Raw genomic sequence first — 21,077 nt, 5'->3', positions numbered from 1 at the left:
AGGAATCCAAGGTGTTCTGTCCTGAAACAATGTTTGAAGGGTTTCCTTATACCCTTGGCTATTTGAGCTGGAGTTGTCCTCTAGATGCAACACTCAACGAATAGGCTTGCTCCATCAGCCAGAGCCAGGGATGAGATGCATCTTAGAAATCAATTGTTTTTTGTAGTTTGGGATTGTTCCATCTTTACTCTTTAAACAGCCATTGCTGGGATTATGTTGTTCTTATTTTAGAAAAATAGATGTGAGCTTGCTTACAATCCATGAATCTCTTGACTTGATGTGACAAATGCAGCCTGGCAGCCAGCTCAGCGTCAGGTATGAATAAAAAGAGCCATGTCCTCCAACAAGAGCCACAGCAGCAAAAACGTGCCTTTGTGCAACACCTGCAGTGTCACAACGTGCGCCAAGGTGCAACATAGGACCTGATACCGAGTCACCTAAGGAGTCATTAGATGGGTGACTAAAGGCTTAGGAAAAGGTGTAGATTTTAAAGATAGTCTTAAAGGAGGAAAGATCCCAGAGAATGAAAGAGTTAACATATGAGGAGTGTTTGATGGCTCTGGGCCTGTACTCACTGGAGTTTAGAAGATTGCGGGGTGGGGGGGAAGAGGGATTTCATTGAAACCTATTGAATATTGAAAAGCCTAGATAGAGTGGACGCGCAGAAGTTGTTTCTAATACATAGTGGGATAATCTAAAACCAGAGGACAAAGCCTCAGTATAGTGGATATCCCTTTAGAACGGAGATGAGGAGGAATTTCTTTAGCCATATGGTGGTGAATGTGCGGACATTATTGTGCAGGCACTGTGAAGGCTAAGTGATTGGGCATATCTAAAGCGGAGGTTGATTGGTAGGATTACCAAAGTTTATGTGCGGAAGGCAGAAGAGTGGGCTTGAGAGGAAAAATAAATCAGCCATGATTGAATGGCAGAGCAGATTCAATTGGCCGAATGGCCTAATTCTGCTCCTATGCCTTGTGCTCTTTCGGAAAGAGAGATGGAGAGGCTTCTTTAGAGAAGAATGGTTTGCATGGCTGCAGAAGCAGCTGCCAGTGTCCGTGCGCATGGTGTGGGGATTGTATTAACAGCAAACCTTGGGGTGGAATGGACGTGCAGAAAGTTCGGGGATGGGTGGTGGGGGGGGGGGCCAAGGAATAGTCAGAGCACTAAGGTGAGAATGTGATAAGTGAGATATTGATGGATGGGGAGCATGAGAATGAGGGATGAACAAGGCTTGAAGTGAGATGGGAGATGGATGGCAGAGTTTACAGAGGGCACAGCATGGCAGGGGTGGGGGGGAGAGGAGAGTTAAACCACCAGAACCTTAGTTCAGTCTGGAAGTCACAGGATTGCTGATGGTTTCAGTCACAGACAGGCTGGGGCAGATGGGTGCAATATTTCTGAGGTGAAAGCAGGAGATCGTTGTAACGAAGGTGGAGTCAGTTTGTGATGCATATTCTAAAGCTGTCTCCCACTCAGTCTAGGGGATTCACAGAGGTGAATGTAGAGAAAGGTCACCTCGTCAAGTATTTCATGTTCTTGTAGCCAGGAATGGGGTTATACCCCACTGAACCTGAACTGGGAGTGTGGGAAGCTGCCAAAGATATTTCACCAGAAGAAATATCTTTTCAACTTGATGTGAAGGGGAGGTAATTGATTAGGGATGCTACATTTAAAAATCATCTAGGAGCAGGAAGTTTGTATAATGAAAAATAAAATACTGAAAATACCCTGGAGGTAAGGCAGTACCTATGGAGAGAGAATTGTTTTAGGTTGATAATGCTTTATCAGATTGATTTTATATGCGTACAAACCTTCCCTACCTGTCCAGCATTTCCTTGATTGGTCTAGAGAGTTTTGTGATGCCCAGATCTGGCTTCCTGGATCCATTTCCCTCATCTGGCATCACGTGCAGTAACTAGGCCCCTTTTGCCAGTGTCTCCATGACAACTAGGACCCAGAGGAGGGGAGGCGATGGCGATGGAACAGGTCCTGATGTGGCGTTTCAATCCAAACCTTCAATCTCACCCCGCCATCACAGATGCTGCTGCTTGACCTACTGAGTTCCTCCACAAGGTGATTTCTTGCAGGTGTGTGTGTGTGTGCGGATTAATGATTGACGAAGTGAACAGACAGATTTGTTGGAGTGATGCTGGACTAATTGATGAGAATCAGGTTTCAAGTGAAAATTATTTTATAGTTATACAGTATGTAATCAGGCCATGTGGCGGAGCAGTCTCGATGGGCCGAATGGCTGACTTCTGCTCCTTTGTCCTGTCTTGTCTTTGTGGCCCATTGAGTCTGTCCCGCACATCACCTGCCCATTTACACTAATCCCATTGTATCCGTGCTAATCCTATTTTATTTCTCTCCATATTCCCACTAACTGCACCCCTTTACATTGCCCACATTCTTCCACCCCTACAGAAAAAGGGTAAATTAGAGTAGCCAATTACCTTCCCACATATGAGGTTTTGGAACATGGGAGGCAACTGAAGTTTCTGGACGAGTACTCATGGACACGTGGAAAACATGCAAACTCCACACAGACAGCACCAGTAATCTCTTGTCTATTGAAGATTGTTGTCGGGTCAACTAATATGTTTAAGGTGGTTAAAGGAATATAATAGGAAATCTGGAACCTGGGGTTTAATCTTAAAATGAGGGCAAAGCTTCTTGATATTGTTTGTGAAGAACACCAATTCACACAAATAAATCCGGAACTCTTGCCCCAAAAGAAGCTGAAACTGGAAGCCAGGCGTCAGATTGAGATAGGATATTAGTTTACAGAATTAGTGTACATTTTGTCTGCTCAGTCACATTGCAAAGGCCTGCCCCCTGCTGGTGATCCCCAGTGCCCATACTTTTGTACAGATGGCTGCAGATTGCTGCCAGCCAGCAAAGAGCAGTTTGTCAAAAACAAGTCACCTTCACAATTACATCAGCAGTTTGATATTTGTGCTTGGAAACCACCTTAAGACAGGGAGCATGATCAAAAGCCACTTAGAGACTTGGTGTGCTGAGGCTACAGTTGCCCACCCTCAAGTGGAGGTTGACGTGCAATCAATCCAGTTAGAGACATGTACATGGTTGTTTTCTGCTTGCTGTGACCTGCATTAATATTTGTTTGCCGTTTACCTTCACCGCCACTGTTCAAACATTATCCCTGCAAATAGAACTGTACTTGTTTAAATATAAGGCAACTGGAGTGCCTAGCTGGAGCACAGTAAATATGTTGTTTTAAATATTTATGATATATGTATCGTAAAAATTAGACCAGTAATGTTATTGTGGGTTGTGTTAAATTGGTCAGTGAAGTCCTCTTCTGCTGGAGAAAGAAATTCTGATTTTTATAAACTTATGGCTTCTCTTAACACCTTGCAGACAATAACGTTCTATAGAAATGGAGTGGCAAATTGGATTATTTTTATTTAAAACATAACTTATTTTTTGGAAGCAGTAAATCATGTACAGGTTTGCTGTTGCTACGTGGATACAATGGCCTGCCAACAGCCATGTATTCTGAGGAACCTGTGGATGCTAAAGAAAGAATGACTAATCACAGGACTCGGTGGATGCTGGAAATCCCAAGTAACACACACAAAATGCCGGAGGAACTCAACAGGTCAGGCAGCATCTGTGGAGAGGGGTAAACAATCAACATCTGGGGACGTGTCCTGCTGAAGGGTCTCGGCCCAAAACTTTGACTGTTTATTCCTCTCCATAGATGCTGGCTGACCTGCTGAGTTCCTCTGGCATTTTGTGTGTGTTACAGAAGGAATGATAACAACACATGGAATACCAGCAGTGAGTAATCCCCCGCCAAAATGAACCATTTAATCTGAAGGATCTTAAGGTGCAAGGCTGTAGCTCTCGGAATGTAGCACCGGAAGGTGATAGTGTGGTAAAGAGGGCGTACGGAGTTCTTGCCTTCCTTGTTTGGGGCACTGAACCCGGTTAGGCCACATGTGGAATTCTGGTCATCATGTTACAGGAAGGAGGGAGAGGCTTTGGATTGGCTGCACAAGAGGTTCACTGGGATGTTGCCTGGTTTGGAGAGTATCAATTATAAGGAGAGGTTGGACAAACTGGGATTGTTCCCACTGGGGTGTCAAGAGGTTGAGGGGTAACCTGATGGAACTATATAAAATTATGAGAGGTATAGATTGAGCAGATGTTTACCTTCCTGAGGTGGCCATGCCAAATGTGTCGAATATCAATTACATTTGTCGTATGAGACGATGTGTTGGCAGTAATGGGTGAGGTTAGACCTGTGGCTTTATCATTGGGTGCCTAAGAAAGGTGGTGTCCATCAGTAAGGACCTCCATCAGCCGGGACATGCCCTCTTCTTGTTGCTTGTATCAGGAAGGAGATACAGAAGCCTGAAGGCACACACTCAGTGATTCAGGAACAGCTTCTTCCCCTCTGCTATCTGATTTCTGAATGGACATTGAACCCATGGACACTACCTCACTACTTTATTTCTATTTTGCACTATTTAATTAACTTAACTATTCACTTTTCTCTCTCCATTATTATGCATTGCGTTGTACTGCTGCCTCAAAATTAACAAATTTCATGACATACACCGGTGATAATAAACCTGATTCTGATTCTCCTTGTAACGTCTGGAACTGGTGTGAATTGTTATAAAAGCTGATTTACTAATATTGTATCACACAACTACAAGGATGATTAGAAGGCAGATGAATGGACCTTGATTTTCTGTTATCAACCACCTCTCCAACCCTGTTTCACTTAATCTTGAGACCAGGACAGGCATGAAATGTCTTGTATAATATAGGTGCACACAAACTCAGAGTGACAAGGACTGTCTTGCAAATAGAGTGAAAGTCACTGGAAAGGTGTTGGGTGAGGCTGATGTACATTGCAGTCTGATGGGGTAATCTGAGGCATTCTGTATGGAAAGAGAGATGAGTTTGGTGGTGAAATGTTTGAGGTGCTGGGGTTGTGAGCCACACAGTTTTCTGCCTTGGGGTTGAGCAGTCTTCAGCATTTTCCTTCCATAAAAATAATTTGGGGAATGTTCCACATTGTCAAAAATATGAGCAGGCTTTCTCCCAACAGGATACAGTACTGCTCTCTTCCCACCCTGGAGACCAGTGACACTGAAGTAAATCCTTCCCTCTGCGATGACAGTTGATTTGTAATGCGAGTCAGTGAATGTGACCTAAGGTGGCAGTGGGAGGTTTATGGAACAAGGCTTTAACCTGGAATTTGAGGCTGTTGAAATAGGGCAAGTGTGTAATACCGGTGAAGCTATTTCCTCAGGCAGAGAAAATCCTGACCAACAGGATGTAAAATTCATACGAAGTGATGTGCTTATGAAAATCAATAAGTACAGTTAAAATCTTGAATGGTTCCAGAGAATCTTGAACCATGGAAGACTTGACACTTATTGTTCATGTCACATTGTTCATGAGTGATCAGAGAGAGGCATTGGCCTATAGATAAGTACTGTTCCTAATAAATGGTAAAATATTAATGTTTGAAGTGAGACAAATTTCTGGGTTATTTGTCTTGTTTACATTTTCAACAACTCCCCGGTGTCTTTGATTTTCTGTTGCTGGGGTGTCTTCTGCCTCTTGTGGGTGGGAGGGCAGGGATGGTCGAGGTAGAAAATTGGTGGCTCTGAACTATACACGCCTGTTCAAGCACGTTTGATATTTTTTAAACACTCCACGCCATAATCATGCACATTATAATATCTGCAAAATTAGAAGAAAATTACGTGCTGTGGACGTTTTTGATCCTAATCTCCACCGGTGATTTGGATTGTAATATTTATTGAAATTAAAAAATAAACCAGTGAACACTATTTAGCAATATGCAAATGAAAATATCGGGGAAAATTCTAGTTAAGTGATTATCTTTGGATGAGTTATTGTATTTTAAAATTTATCAGTTATGGCCACAAAAATGAATCTACACATACAATTTAGGCCCAGAACCATTAAATGCTCTGCATAAATTAACCCCTTTCATTCTCATTATCCTTCTCTGGACCCTCTCCAAAGACAGCACATCCTTCCTTGAATATGGGCCCAAAGCAGCTCTGGGTACTCTAAGCGTGGACTGACCAATGTCTTAAAGCCTCAGCAATACATTCTTGCTTTTATATTCTTGAAATGAATGCTGACTGCTGACAATGCATTAGCTTTACTTACTACAGAACTCAACCTGCAAGTTAACCTCTAGAGAATCCTGAACCAGGACTCCCAATTACAAACACGAGAAAATCTGGGATGCTGGAAATCCAAACAACACACCCAAAGTGCTGGAGGAACTCAGCAGAGCAGGCAGCATCTATGGAAAAGAGTAAACAGTCAACGTCATCAGAATGAAGGGTCTTGGCCGGAAATGTCGACCGTTTACTCTTTTCCATAGATGCTGCCTGGCCTGCTGAGTTCCTCCAGCACTTTGGGTTTGTTGCAAGGACTCCTGAGTCCCTTTGTACCTCTGATTTCTGAATTTGCTCCCCGTAAGGAGCCGTGCTTCCTAGCACCATCACTGTTTGTCACACTGCCATGTCCATTTCATTGTCCCTTTCCTTCCTCATCCCACCTCTCCCTGCAGGTTTTCTTCCTCCTGCAGCACCTTGTGTGATACAGAGAGAATGGAGAGCTGCCTGGGGGTGCTGGAAAATTATGCTTGTGGCGTTCCTTTCTTTCTGCACCACCCCAACACTTCACTGCTGCCTACAGCTAAGCTGCTCTCGGCATGCTATATACAGAACAGAAACAGGTCTTTCCCAGGCTATGATTGCCTGATTTATATACAGTCTATACGTACAGACAAGTGTTGGTGAGAGGAGGGGTGGATTTGCCAGCTGCTGTGGAGTTGCAGGCACCTTCTGCCATATGGGAGCTCGGTCCATGATAAAATCTGAATGATTTAGTTGAACACCCTGGTTTAACTAAACTTTGCCGCTAGTTGGCCTCTGCTTTTATTTAGATATGTTGCTGGGCGGCCAAGTTCCCAATTTAACTGGTCAGATTACGGTTAGTTCTGAGGAAGAGAGGCCTGCCCGTAACCTGGGGAAGGACCTTCAGTGGTGCCACGTACCTGACAGGATTGAGGAATGTTTGCTTGCAGAATGTTTGAAGGCGGGAAAGCATTTTTTTATATTTAGAGGTAGAATTTAACTGGTAGCATGTTTTGAGATGTAGGATGTGAAATGTATTCTCATTATCCCCTGCCCTCTTTCTGGTTCAATGAAGGATTTTACCGGATGATCAGAGAGATTGATTGAACAAGGCAGTCAGACTTTTCAGAAGCTGGTTTTGGTACCTTGACGAATAGTTATTAATCTATCAAGTCTTGTCCACACCTGTCAGTGGATTGGCTAAAGGGCAATATTTCTCCTTTTCATTCCAATTCAATTACTCAATGCCTTCAAGCATCATTTTGTGCTGATTGTTAAGCTTAACGTCACCAAGGGAAAGTTGGGTTTTAGAGTTCATGAAAAGTACTTACGACTCACCTGCCCATTGATTCTGTTATCAGTGGTTCCCTTCTGATCTCACCAAGGAATTTGGGTATAAAAAATTACTAATAACTCCCAGTCAGCATCCTGGAGCCATTTCGCCCAACCTTGTTATTCCTTTCTGTGCCTTGTAGCTCATTGAGTGGCAACCTTGCCGTTTCTTTATCAATCTGTCTGTTTTTTATGAGGCCAAGTTGCTTCCTCGACGCTGAACCCAGCACAGATGGAAAGCGTGCAAGGAGCCGGCCGGATTCGAACCCTGTGCCACTTGCCTCGGAAGTCCAGTGCTAATGCCATTACACCACCGGCCAGCAAACACCCAATGTGTTTCTAATGTTTCCTGCTTTTTGGAGTGCACGAGAAACCTTTGCTTATGGACCTATGAAAAGGCTGATATGAAGAAGCCAGGAGCTTAAAAATAGGGCTGTAAACTGCCTCTCCTCTGCCAGACGTGGGAGAAGAGCCTGGGCAGGAGTAATCATTGAACAGACTGGGCAGCAGATTTTCGTGCTTGTATCATTTAATGCAACTGGTTTTGTGATGCGGGCTATAGGAAACAGATTGAAAGTCGGCCTTGGCAAAGTATGATGGTCCTTTGCTGTCAGGTGTCAGCTTGCCTGGTAGCTCTCCTGGCTACAATTTAGAGGTTATGGTGGGAGGTCTTTCACCCCCTTGGAACCTGCTCCAGTATACATTTAGTTCAGCGGTGATCTGCAACGTTGTCTCCATTTAACTATAAGACCATAAAACATAAGAGCAGATTTTGTCCATTTGTCCCGTTGAGTCTGTTCCATCATTTGATCACTCTGGATTTATTTTCCCTCTCAACCTCATTCTCCTGTCTTCTCCACGTAAACCTTTGATGCTCTTACTAATCAAGAACCTACTAACCTCTGCTTTAAATATACCCAATGACTTGGCCTCCACAGCCATCTCTGGCAATGAATTGCACAGATTCACCACCCTCTGGCTAAAGACATTCCTCCTCTTCCCTGTTCTAAGGCGACTGAAGCTGTGCCTTTTGGTCCTGGACTCTCACACTGTTGTTAACGTCCTCTCCATGTCCACTTTATCCAGACCTTTCAGTATTTGGTAGGCTTCAGTGAGATCCCACTCCCCCCACCCCACTTTCTTCTAAGCGCCAATAATTACAGCACAGAGCTATCAAATGCTTCTCATCCATTAACCCTTTCAATCCCAGATCCCCAGGATCATTCTTGTAAACTACCCCTGGACCCTTTCAAATGTCAGCATATCCTTATGGGACCCAAAACAGCTCACAATACTTCAAATGTGGTCTGATCAATGCTTTATGGCGTCTCAGTCATAGTTGGCTGTTAAAACTGCCATAGTGGGTTATGTTTTCCTTGGGTTTGATCCTCAGGGAGCACATCACCTAAATGGGCACTTTATTGCTGCATTGAGCGCCCATTGCATGGTCTAAGGTATCATCTTTCAGCTGAATCATCATACTGTGTCTCAGCAGCTCTTTCAGAGGGACATAGACTGTTATGCAAATACAAACACAAGACATTCTGCAGATGCTGGGAATCCAGAGTAACACACACAAAATGCTGGAGGAACATAGAGCAGAAAAGAGTACAGCACAGGTACAGGCCATTCAGCCCACAGTGTTGTGCCAAACCGTTAAAAAGCAAATCAAGCACACTAATCCCTCCTACCTACACAATGACCATATCCCTCCATTTTTCTTACATCCATGTGCCTATCCAAGCGTCTGTTAACAGCCTCTAATGTTTTTGCCACTACCACCACACCAGGCAGCACATTCCAGGCATCCACCACTCTCTGAGTTTTAAAAAAAAAGGCTTGCCCCTCACAGGCTTACCCTTCAAGGTAGGCCCCTTGAACCTACCCCTCCCCCACCACCCACCTTCAGTGCATGCCCTCTGGTATTCGACATCTCAACCCTGGGAAACATATATTCCCTGTCTGCTCTATCTATGCCTCTCATAATCTTACAAATCTCTATCAGATCTTCCCTCCATCTCAGCTCCTCCACAGAAAACAACCCAAGATTATCCAGCCTCTCGTGATAGCACATGCCCTCCAAACCAGGCAGCATCCTGGTAAGCTACTTCTGGACCCTCTCTAAAGCCTCAACTTCCTTCCTGTAGTGGAATAACCAACTCAACAGGTCAAGTGGAAGCTAAAGGAAGGAATAAAGAGCCAAGTTTCAGGCTGAGATCCTTCATCAGGGTGGAAGAGGAAGGGGGAAGGAGGAGGTTAGGGGAGGGGAAGGAGTCAAGCCAAAAGGTATAGCTGTAGCCAGATGAGGGGAAAGATGGGTGGTGGAGGAGGAGAGATGAAGTAAGAAGCTGGCAGGTGATACTTGGAGAAGGTAAAGGGTTGAAGACAAGTTCCCAGAAAGGACACAGGACTGTGGGCATGAATCTGGGTGATCACATGGTTGAAGAGTCGATGAGCAGGAGTTATCAACAAGGGGAAGCAGTGAGGCAGAACTCCCATCAAAGATTTAAACTTACCTCAAAGAGACTTTACAGTGGAGCAGCACATTAAAAACACAAGGACTTCTACAGATGTTAGAAATCCAGAGAAATGCACACAAAAAAATTGCTGGAGGAACTCAAATGGCCAGGCAGCATCTAAGGAAAAGAACAGAGACAACGTTTCAGGTCAAGACCCTTCATCTGGACTGGAAAGGAAGAAGGCCAGTGGAAACCTGTGCACTGTATAATCTTAGAATGAACTGGTTGGACTGATTAGAATGATTCCTTTGAGTATGTTCAAAGTAAGAGTGTTGCTGGAAAACTGGCACTCCTGGGAAGGACACTCTTTATTCTTCCAGTACAAAAGATATCCATAAGTAATTGGTGCCACTTAGCTACAGGAATGCGTGCTGAGGGATCCGAGATTCAAATTTCAAGTTTATTTATGACGTGTATATCGAAGCATACAGTGAAATGTATTGCCCAGTATTGTGGGGAAGGACTACAGTCTCAGGCCCTGCTGTCACTGGACACTGGGAGGCTGGGTCCTGAGTCTCAAATACTTTGAGGTTGTACTGTTCACATGACTGACATTGGCCTAAGTCAAAGTCAAAGTACACTTATTATCAAAGTGTGTAACCACATACAACAGTGATCCCTAACCTCCGGGCTGCGGACCGATACATTGCCGCGAAGAATGCAGTGGTGCAGTGGTAGTCGGGACGCACCCAGCACATCTTTAAGAAAAAAGCCAAAATAAACAACTAATTAATTAGGTGCCGCCCCACACGTAAATGGCCGACATTTACATGCTAGGTGGCACCTAATTAATTAGCTTGTTTATTTCGGCTTTTTTCTTAAAGATGTGCTGGGTGCGTCCCGACTACCACTGCATTCTTCATGGCAATGTATCGGTCCGCAGCCCGGAGGTTGGGGATCACTGACATACAACCTTGAGATTCTTCTCCTTACAGTCAGCCACAAAACAAAGAGCTCCAACAGAACCCATTTTTAAAAAAAAGACTCTCAAACAGCCAATGTGCAGAAAAAGAAACAAATTGTACAAATAACAAAAGCAAGCAAGCAACTGAAGTTCACAACAGAGAGTCCATAGCGTCAAACTCAGTCATCACTGCAGCAGATCCAGTAGCCGGTTAGTTGTGGATGACATCCTCAGTTCAACGCAGAGATGAGTAAACTCCGCAAAGCAGTGAATTGAACTAGCCCATCCCTCACCTCTGGCTCCAACACTATGACCTTTTCAGCCTCACCTTGTGCTTACATTGTCCAAACCTTAAGCTGTTCCTCACTCTCACACCTGGGCCCTGCCACTTTGAGTCACTCTTCGACCCATACCTGACTGTTGTCAAACCTGGGGTGATTCCTTACTCTCGAACTCAGGCCCTGCTGCTTTGATATGCTGTCAGGCCTGGGCCCGTCACCTCGATTTGACCCATACCTGACCGTTCCAGTTTGCCCAGTGGGACTTTCTTTGTTCTCTGGCCCTGCTTCGCCTCAGCTCGCCTTACCTTGGTTCTGCCACACCGAGTCACCTCCAAGTCCGCTCCAGCAATGGCCAAGCATTGGCTCATTCTCCGCTCTCGGGCCTGGGCCCCACTGCCTTGAGTCAGCCCTCACATGCTTCTCTGCAACTGTCCCACTCCTTCAACACTTCAGTTCACACCTCAAAAATGCCAGGTCAGACAGGCAGTTCAAAAGCTTAACTCCAAAAAGGAAGTTGCAGGGTATCGATTGCAGTGATTGTTTTCCAGAAAAAGTGTGATTAATAAAGTAATTAGTAGTTTTCTTTATTTTGTTTGCTATAGGCAAATAGTCACTGTGCTTCACCAGTACCATCTTAAACCAGTGCTTTGTACATAGAATGTATTAATGATGACAATCTTTAGAGTCATAAAGTAGTACTGCACAGAAGCAGGCCTTTCAGCCCATCGAGTCTGTGCCAATCCATTAACTGCTTCATTGACCCGCACCCAGACCATAGCACTCCATACCCTTCCCATCCATGTACCTACCCAGATTTCTCTTAAATGTTGAAATCGACCCTGCATCCACCACTTGGGCTGGCAAGTCGTTCCACACTCTCACCACCCTCTGAGTGAAGAAGTTCTCCCTCATGTTGCCCTTAAAACATTTCACCTTTCACAGTAACCCATGAGCTCTAGATCTAGTTTCACCCAATCTCAGTGGAAAAAACCTGCTTGCATTTACCCCATCTATACCTCTCAGAATATTTATACATTTATCAAATCTGTGTTCTAGGGTATAAAGTCCTAACCTATTTAAACTTCCTCAATAACTCAGGTCCTCAGGTCCTGGCAACATCCTTGAAAATTTTTTTCTGCACTCTTTCAATCTTATTTACATCTCTCCTGTAGGTAGATGACCAAAGCAACACACAATACTCCAAGTTATTGATTTATGAAGGCTAATATGCCAAAAGCTTTCTTTACGACCCTATTTACCTATGATGCCACTTCTGTGATTTCTGTGGGGTCCATGATCTCACTGCTGCATTACCTTGCATCTGAAGACTGTGTGTCCATCTCCTGAGTAAATGCAGATGCAAAAAAATTCCATTTAGTACTTCACCCATCTCTTTCAGTTCCACACAAACATTATCACTCTGATCTTCTAGAGGACCAATTCTATCTGTTGCTAAGCTTTTGCTCTTAATATACCTGTAGAAACCCCTAGGATTTTCCTTTACTTTTTCTGCTAGGGCAATCTCATGTCTTAGCCTCCCTGATTTCCTTCTTAAGTGTTTTCTTGCATTTCTTATGTGTTTTCTGGCATGGTTCCGGAGGACTAGAAAATTTGAAATGCTACTCCACTCTTTAAGAAAGGAGGGAGGCAGCAAAAAAGTAAATTGTAGACCAGTTAGCCTTGACCTTAGTGGTTGGGAAGATGTTAGAGTCAGTTGTTAAGGATGAGGTGATGGAGTACTTAGTGACACAGGACAAGATAGAACAAAGTCAGCAGGGCTCCCTTAAGGAAAAGTCTTGCCTGACAAACCTGTTGGAACTATTTAAATATATTTATTTTTATTGAAGGAATGACACAATACAGAATATATAATGGATTACATTTTCCTCCATTTTGCTTTAGTATCGTACCCCCAAAACAAACCTCCCCCCCACCCACCCTCCCCGAACATATCATGGCAGCTAATATATCTACAACACAACAATTCACAAATACAAGTACGGACATTTCACAACCGTACCCCCACACTACTTCAATACGACAGCTCATACACATCTGCAACATGTCAGATGATCCAAAATACACTCATATTTACAATTCATCAACCACCCTGTGAGGTAAATTATAAGTGTGTTAAATGGGAGGCAACTTCCTAAGTACAATCAAATGCCCTCAACTAGTAGGTAATTCCTTAAGACTCCCAAAATATGATAAGAAAGGTCCCCATTTTGAATAGAACTTTTTCACAGACCCCCTCAAAGTGAATTTAATCTTTTCTAATTTCAGAAAAAACATTACATCTTCTAACCAAGCAGCAGCAGTTGGGGGAGTGGCAGATTTCCAAACCAGCAAAATTCTCCTACGGGGCAATAGCGATGTAAATGCAATGATATCCGACTGGCTTGCATTTAAACCCAAATCATCATCTGCCACACCAAATACAGCTATAAGTGGGCAAGGTCTCAGTGTCACCCCCAAAACCTCACTGATAATTTTAAAAACCAGTGCCCAATAGTCATCAAGCCGAGGGCATGACCAAAATGCATGTATTAAACCAGCCGGAGAGAAGGAACACCTGTCACAGCCAGCGTCTGTCCCAGGGTATATGTCTGCCAGTCTGGCTTTACTTAAATGTACCCTGTGTAAAACTTTGAATTGTATGAGCCCCAGTCTAGCACATGATGATGAGAAATGAACCCTATACAATACTTTTGCCCAATATTCTTCCACAAGGTCCATACCAAGGTCGTCCTCCCGCCTACTCTTAGTTTTGTTTAGATCTTGAACTCCCAAAGACATCAGCTGAGAGTATAGTTCAGAAATCAGCCCCTTATTGTTAAAGCTAAGAGTGAATTTTTCCCATAACATAGCAGGTGGTAGAACAGGAAAAGAGGGAAATTTTTCCTTGACAAAGTGGCGAATCTGCAGGTATTTAAAAAAATGATTATGCGGAAGGCCATACTTACCACGCAGGTTATCAAAACTATCAAATATGTTATCAGTATACAAATCCTTAATGCGCATAAGACCATTCAAACCCCATTGTCTAAAAGCTGAATCGAATGTGGAGGGAGGAAATAAATGGTTTTTATGAATGGGGCCCAAAACTGAAGCTGATAGGAACTTATAGTGGCAGCGAAATTGATTAAAAATTTTGAGGGTAGAGAGCACGACCGGGTTAGATGTGAATTGAGAGGATTTCAATGGTAAGGAAGAATACACCAAAGCTGGGAGAGACGAGGAGTGGCAAGATCGTGACTCAAGCAGGCACCAGATTATATCTGGCTGGTGAAGCCAAAATAATACTTTTTGAATGTTCGATGCCCAGTAATAATGAATAAAGCTGGGAAGACCCATTCCACCTATGTCACGACCTCTTTGAAGAATGCGCTTATTAACCCTTGGGACCTTATTTTCCCAAATAAAGGAGGTTATAGCTTGATCAATTGATTTAAAAAATAACTTAGATAAGAAAACTGGCAAACACTGAAACAAATAGAGAAATCTAGGAAGTATAGTCATTTTCACTGACTGAATTCTCCCAGCTATAGTAAGGGGTAAACTGCGCCATGTCTCGAAATCAGCCTTCATTTGGCTAACCTGAGGCCTGTAGTTAGCTTCAAACAGAGATGTAAAAGAGCGAGTAATATGTATTCCTAGGTATACAAAACCATCTTGAGATAAAGGAAAGGGCAAGGATTCCTGTCGGATCTGTAGGGCTGTTGGAACTATTTGAGGAGATTACAAATAAGATGGATAAAGGGGATGCAGAGGATATCGTATATTTGGATTTTCAAAAGCCTCTTGACAAGGTGCCATACATGAGGCTGCTTACCAAGTTAAGAGCCCATGGTATTGCAGGAAAGTTACTGGCATGGTTAGAGCATTGGCTGATTGGTAGGAGCCGGCGAGTGGGGGAAAAAATGATCCTTTTCTGGTTGGCTGCCTATGACTTGTGATGTTCAGCAGGGGTCACTGTTGGGACCATTTTTTTTATATGCTGTTTATCAATGATTTAGATGATGAAATAGATGGTTTTGTTGCCAAGTTTGCTGATGATTTGAAAATTGGTGGGAGTGTTGAGGAAACAGGAAGGCTGCAGAAGGACTTGGACAGATTAGGAGAATAGGCAAGAAAGTGGCAAATAAAACACAATATTGGAAAGTGCATGGTCCATGGAAACCATAGAAACCATAGAAAAACTACAGCACAGAAACAGGCCTTTTGGCCCTTCTTGGCTGTGCCGAACCATTTTCTGCCTAGACATGCACTTTGGTAGAAGAAATATATGTGCAGACTATCTGCTGGACAGGGAAAAAAATCCAAAAATCTGAGATGCAAATGGACTTGGGAGTCCTTGTGCAGAACACCCTAAAGTGGGGCTGAGGAGGCATAAAAAGGATCAGCCATGATTGAATGGCAGAAGAGACTTGATGGGACAAATGGCTTAATTCAGCTCCTATGTCTTATAGCCTTGTACTCAAGCATCTCTTTTGTTCTTGCCTGCCTATATCTGCTGTGCACCTCAGGTTTTTTTCTTAACCAAGGCCTCAATATTTCTTGAAACCAAGGTTCCCTAAACCTGTTATCCTTGCCTTTTATTCTGACAGGAACATACAAACTCTGTACTCTCAAGATTTCCCTTTTGAGGACTGCCCACTCACCATGTACACCTTTTCCAGGAAATAGCCAGTCTCAATCCACGCTTACCAGATCCTTTCTGATGCCATCAAAATTGGTCTTTCTCCAATTTAGAATCTTAACCCGTGGACCAGACCTATCTTTTTGCATATTTACTTTGGAATTAATGACATTGTGATCACTAAATGCAAAGTGTTCACCTACACAATGGACTGTTATCTGCCTTGTCTCGTTCCCTATTAGGAGCTCAAGTATCGCACTCACTAGTTGGGACTTCTGTGTATTGATGAAGGAAACTTTGCTGAACACATTTGACAAACTTTCTGAACTATCCCTTTTACAGTATGGGAGTCGAGTCATTTTGAGGAAATTCAAAATTACCTACTATCACAAACTTGTGTTTCCTGCAATAGTCTGTGATCTCTCTACAAATTTGCTCCTCTAAATATTGCGGACTGTTGGCTGGTCTATAATATAATCCCATTAACATGGTCATACCTTTCTTATTCCTCAGTTCTACCCATAAAGCCTTTCTAGATGAGCTGTCTGTCTAAGCATTGCTATGACATTTTCCCAGACTAGTAATGCCACCCCTCCCCATTTAACCCCTCCTGCTCTATCACATCTAAAACGACAGAACCTTGGAACATTGAGCTGCCAGTCCTACCCCTCCTGCAACCAAGTCTCACGATTGGCTACAAAGTCATAATTCCATGTGCTGATCCCGAGCTCATCTCCCTCTCCTACGATACCCCTTGCACTGAATTATACAAAGCTCAGAACATTAATTCCACACGCTCAACGTTTTGCTTCCTGACTTTGTCTGAAGTATTAACAACATGTCTCCACAACCTCTCCACTATCTACTCTGGCATTCTTGCTCCCATCCCCCTGCAACATTCAGGTGCAAACAGTTTCTTCTGTACAGGTCCCAGATTCCCTGGAAGAAAGCCCAATGATCCAAAAATCTGAAGCCCTCCCTTGCTATAGCAACACCTGAGCCACGTGTTAACCTGTATGATCTTCCTATTTCTGACCTCACAAGCTGCCAGTCCTGCCCCCTCCGGCAACCAAGTCTCACTAATGGCTACAATGTCATAATCCCATGTGCTGATCCATGCCCTGAGCTCATCTGCCTTTCCTACAACACATGTTGCATTGAAACTCAGAACATTAGTCTCTCCATGCTCAATGTTTCAATTCCTGACTTTGTACGTAGGCTTGTTAGCACCTGTCTGTTGTGACGCTCTGGTTCCCATTCCCCTGCAACTCTAAACTAACCTCCCCCCCCCCCCCACCACCCCATGCAACACTAGCAAACCTTCCCTCTTGGATATTAGTCCCCCTCCAGTTCAAGTGCAAACCATTCCCTCTGTACAGGTCCCACCTTCTCTGGAAGAGAGCCCATTGATGTGTATATGTAAAGAAATTCAACAACTGTTTCGTATTTCTAGTATGTTAGTTTTATGAATGTTTTGTTTTTGAATTCAAAATAAATCTTGTAATCAAGGGCACCGACACTTGTGAAATATGTCAGTAATTTGATTTAGATTTAAGTGGAAAAATTAAGCATTCCTTGTCTCTTCCTTGTATTAACATTTTTGTTTTTAAATTGCAGAGTTTGTTGTTATTCATAATGGCATAATTACAAACCACATGAATCTAAAGAGGTTCCTGGTAAGTACTCAGCAATGCTTAGCATTGCTTAACATTGGCTTCCACAGCATTTTAGTGCAGCGCCCAGTAATTCCTTCACATGGAAATTCTCTGAATTAACTTGATGTAAAGGTTCTCTAATAACAGGACGTTTTAGTAAATTATATTTTGCACGGTTACCCGATGATTCTTTCCTCCAGTTTTTCCCTGTCTCCTGAAGCAACATAGCAACATTCTGGCAAAGGGGTGTGTGTGTGTGTGTTTGTATTTGTGTTTGTGTGTGTGTGTGTGTGTGTGTGTGTGTGTGTGTGTGTGTGGTGTGTGTGTGTGTGTGTGTGTGTGTTCACTCTCGGTCACTGAAAGTCATGAGCTCAGACTTCCGATATTCTTCATCAGAATCTATGAATATTTGTAGCCTTCCTTCAAAATTCTTAGATCTGTATGATCCTCCATTCTGTGTTTGCATTTCTGTTTGAGAAATGTGGGAGGGACTGATTCGTTATGATCAAGACATATCCTTCAAGATTGAGGATGGTTTCCCTCTGTGGGGTCCGAACTGACTCTAATATGGACTAGGTAGGAGCTGGCTGAAGGGGTTGGGGTCTGGGTAGTTTGTGAGCTGCTGCACTCCTGCCATTTACACTCTGTTTCTGTGTGCTCTCAGTATGTGTCCTTGAGCTTCTCACTGCCAGTGTTCCTCCGCCTTTCACCAGAGGGCTCCACGAGTCGCTGGGGATATTGCATTTCTGCAGAGAAACATTGAGCACATCTTTGAATCCTTTTTACCTTTGCCTGGTTATCTTCTCGTATGACTTGAGCTGTGAAGAAACACGTAACAGTGCTTGCATGTCAGAAAAAATCACTAGTTCAGACTGCATTCCTGCAACTAAAATGCATAATCTTCCTGCATAATCTAGCTGCCATTGGAAAGGGTCCAGAGGAGGTTTACGGGAATGATCCCAGGAATGAGAGGTTTAACGTACAAGGACAGTTTGATGTCTCTTGGTCTGTATTTGCTATTGTTTAGAAGAATGAGGTGGAATCTTATTGAAATCTATCGAATCTTGAAAGGCCTGGACAAAGTCCATGTGCAGAAAATTGTTCCAGTAATGGGAGAGTCTAGGACAAGAGGACGCAGCCTCAAAATAGAAGGACATCCATTTAGAACAGAGATGAAGGGGGATTTCTTTAGCCAGGGGGTAGTGAATCTGTGGAATTCATTGCCATAGAAAGCCATGGAGTTTAGGTCATTGTGTATATGACCTGGAGGTTGACAAGTACTTAATTAGGACATCAAAGGTTACGGGAAGAAGGCAGGAGAATGGGTTTGAGAGCAAAAATAATCACCCATGATCAAATGGTGAGCAGATTCAGTGGGCCAGATGGCTTAATGCTATACTGGAATAGCATTACTTTCAGGTTAAGGCATTAACTCTGCAATTTCTGTGGTATCTTCCGGGCAAATTCCATCAGCAATAACTAGTGTTGAAAGTAAAGAAATGGCGTTAAACTGCACTGGCATTTCATGTAGGCAGAAAAAGAAAACCACTTTATGAAACCTGTCTGTTCATGCCTTCGTACATTGAAGATTATGTGGATTATAGCTTTGAACCAAGTAATTGTAGCTTCATATATCACAAACTCCAGATAATTTGTTCCTTGCCTATACCACTAACAAATGGAAACACAGTAAGGCTCAGTGGATGAGTGGCAGTGAAGGAGGAGGTACATTGGGGTTCATAGTTTGTGTTTTGACGGTAATTGCCACAATGTTGAATGTTGATGAATTGTCTCTCCATTTTACCTGTTTTTTTGTCCCCCTTTCTTTTGTCTTTGTGTTGATGTCTGAGCTTTCAATTACCTTGAAATTCCTATCCTCTATTTTCAAAGCCTATCCCCCTCAGCCAAATTTGCTGATGCCCTTTGACCTCCCCAGGTAAATTCCCAGTTCACTACACCCTCCCAACAATGCAACTTTGGGGCACCTTAGTGCGAACCCCAAGTTGCTGCTGTCATTGTGAACAATTATTTCACGTGAATTTTGTTTCCCTTTTAGGAAAGCAAAGGTTACAAGTTTGAGTCAGAGACTGATACAGAATCTATTGCCAAACTGATCAAGTACGTGTACGATAACAGCGAGAATGAGAACATCAGCTTTGCTACTTTGGTGGAGAGAGTCATCCAGCAACTGGTGAGTGAGAAGTGCAAGCATTGTGCCAGCCTGGAGGTCTTTATATCATGTGCATGTTATATCATTTCACAGTTGATAACCTTGAGGCCATTCAGCCCACTGAGTCAGTGTCAGCTCTCAGTCCCATCCCATTGTCTTGCTTATTTCCTTGTAACCTATTTTCTGTCCCAAGCCCATCATCCCCTCCGGAATCTCCTGCCACCCACCCACACTTGGGGTAAATTACAGAGCTCAAGTAGCCCACTAACTGGGAGGAAACGTGAGCACCCAGGGGTGTCTCGCACAGTCACAGAGGAAGTAGAAGCTTGACGCAGGCAGCACTTGAGGTCAAGATTGAACCCAGGTCACTCGAGGAATCATATCCCTCAATCAATGGGGACATTGACCAAGAGGTTGCACTAATGAGATGGCATTTGAAATTGGATGTTAGCCAAATTGTTATTTTTGCAGGGGGTGTGCAAATTTTACGTCATCGTTGAAGTAACAGTGAACTAACATGGCTGTGACCAGGAGAGCTGGGGGGTGGGGAGGGGTGTGTGGGGATCTCTCACCGCCTTCTAGAGCCTTGCATGAAATCTTACTGAAACAATGGCTAACCAGCAGTGCAATGATTGAGAATGGTTTGGGTCATCACATTCTCCCTACTGAAACTCCTAGTCGAAGGCGCTGGACTTTTCATACGTTTAGAAAAGTGATGGTTCTCTGTGCGCCGACTTCAAACTCTTTCCGTGAATATTTCACCCTTGAATTTTTTTCACCAAATTTCACTGTCTCATTATAATCAATTCATTTGTTCTTGCTCTTGTACGTTCATGTTCTCGCATGCTCTCTATTTTATGACATAGTTTGATTATCATAAGGTGATAAAATGTAGGAGCAAGATCAGGCCATTTGTCCCGTCGAGTCTGCCATGCCATTTGATCATGGATGATTTATCATGGGAAGGAACAGAAATGCAAGAGCAAGAATATATTTTAAAACAAATTAAAAGAATATCTATTAATTGCAGGGTGACGAAAGTACTTTCTTACTGAATTTAAGCTCAGACCCCAAATGGGAAGAAAAGGAGAAACGTGTCAGTAAATAAATTTATTCCCTATGTAGGCAACACTATGGCAGCTATTAATCTCCTTACAGATTAGTTGATGTGGTTTCAAATGGGTTTCACCTTTCCATCATTCTGGCTCGAGCAGATTATTCTTGTGCAATATTGCACCTCAGTAAAGCCGCAGGAAGCATCTCGAATCATCTATCTCCTTCACACAGGCAGATTATGATTATCACTGCTTATGTGGTAAAATTTGTTATTTTGCAGTAGCAGCACAGTGCAAAGACATAAAAATTACTATAAATTACCAAAATACATAAACCTTGCATAAAAAGGAA

The 21,077-nt window shown here is 43.2% G+C and overlaps 1 protein-coding gene across 2 annotated transcripts in view; it reads left to right on the top strand.

Moving 5' to 3' along the window:
• The window catches only part of LOC134358188 (glutamine--fructose-6-phosphate aminotransferase [isomerizing] 1-like), a 114,223-nt gene that overhangs the window by 39,265 nt on the left and 53,881 nt on the right, over window positions 1-21,077 (top strand). For both annotated transcript variants that reach the window (XM_063070183.1, XM_063070182.1), the window contains exons 5-6: window positions 17,463-17,521; window positions 19,557-19,691. In XM_063070183.1, coding sequence (XP_062926253.1) covers window positions 17,463-17,521; window positions 19,557-19,691 — 194 coding nt within the window. The remainder of the gene's footprint in view (window positions 1-17,462; window positions 17,522-19,556; window positions 19,692-21,077) is intronic.

Source organism: Mobula hypostoma, chromosome 18 (genome assembly GCF_963921235.1).
Source record: "Mobula hypostoma chromosome 18, sMobHyp1.1, whole genome shotgun sequence".
Classification (NCBI taxonomy): Eukaryota; Metazoa; Chordata; class Chondrichthyes; order Myliobatiformes; family Myliobatidae; genus Mobula; species Mobula hypostoma.
Note: the sequence above shows the minus strand (reverse complement) of the source record. Positions and strands in the feature narration are given on the sequence as shown.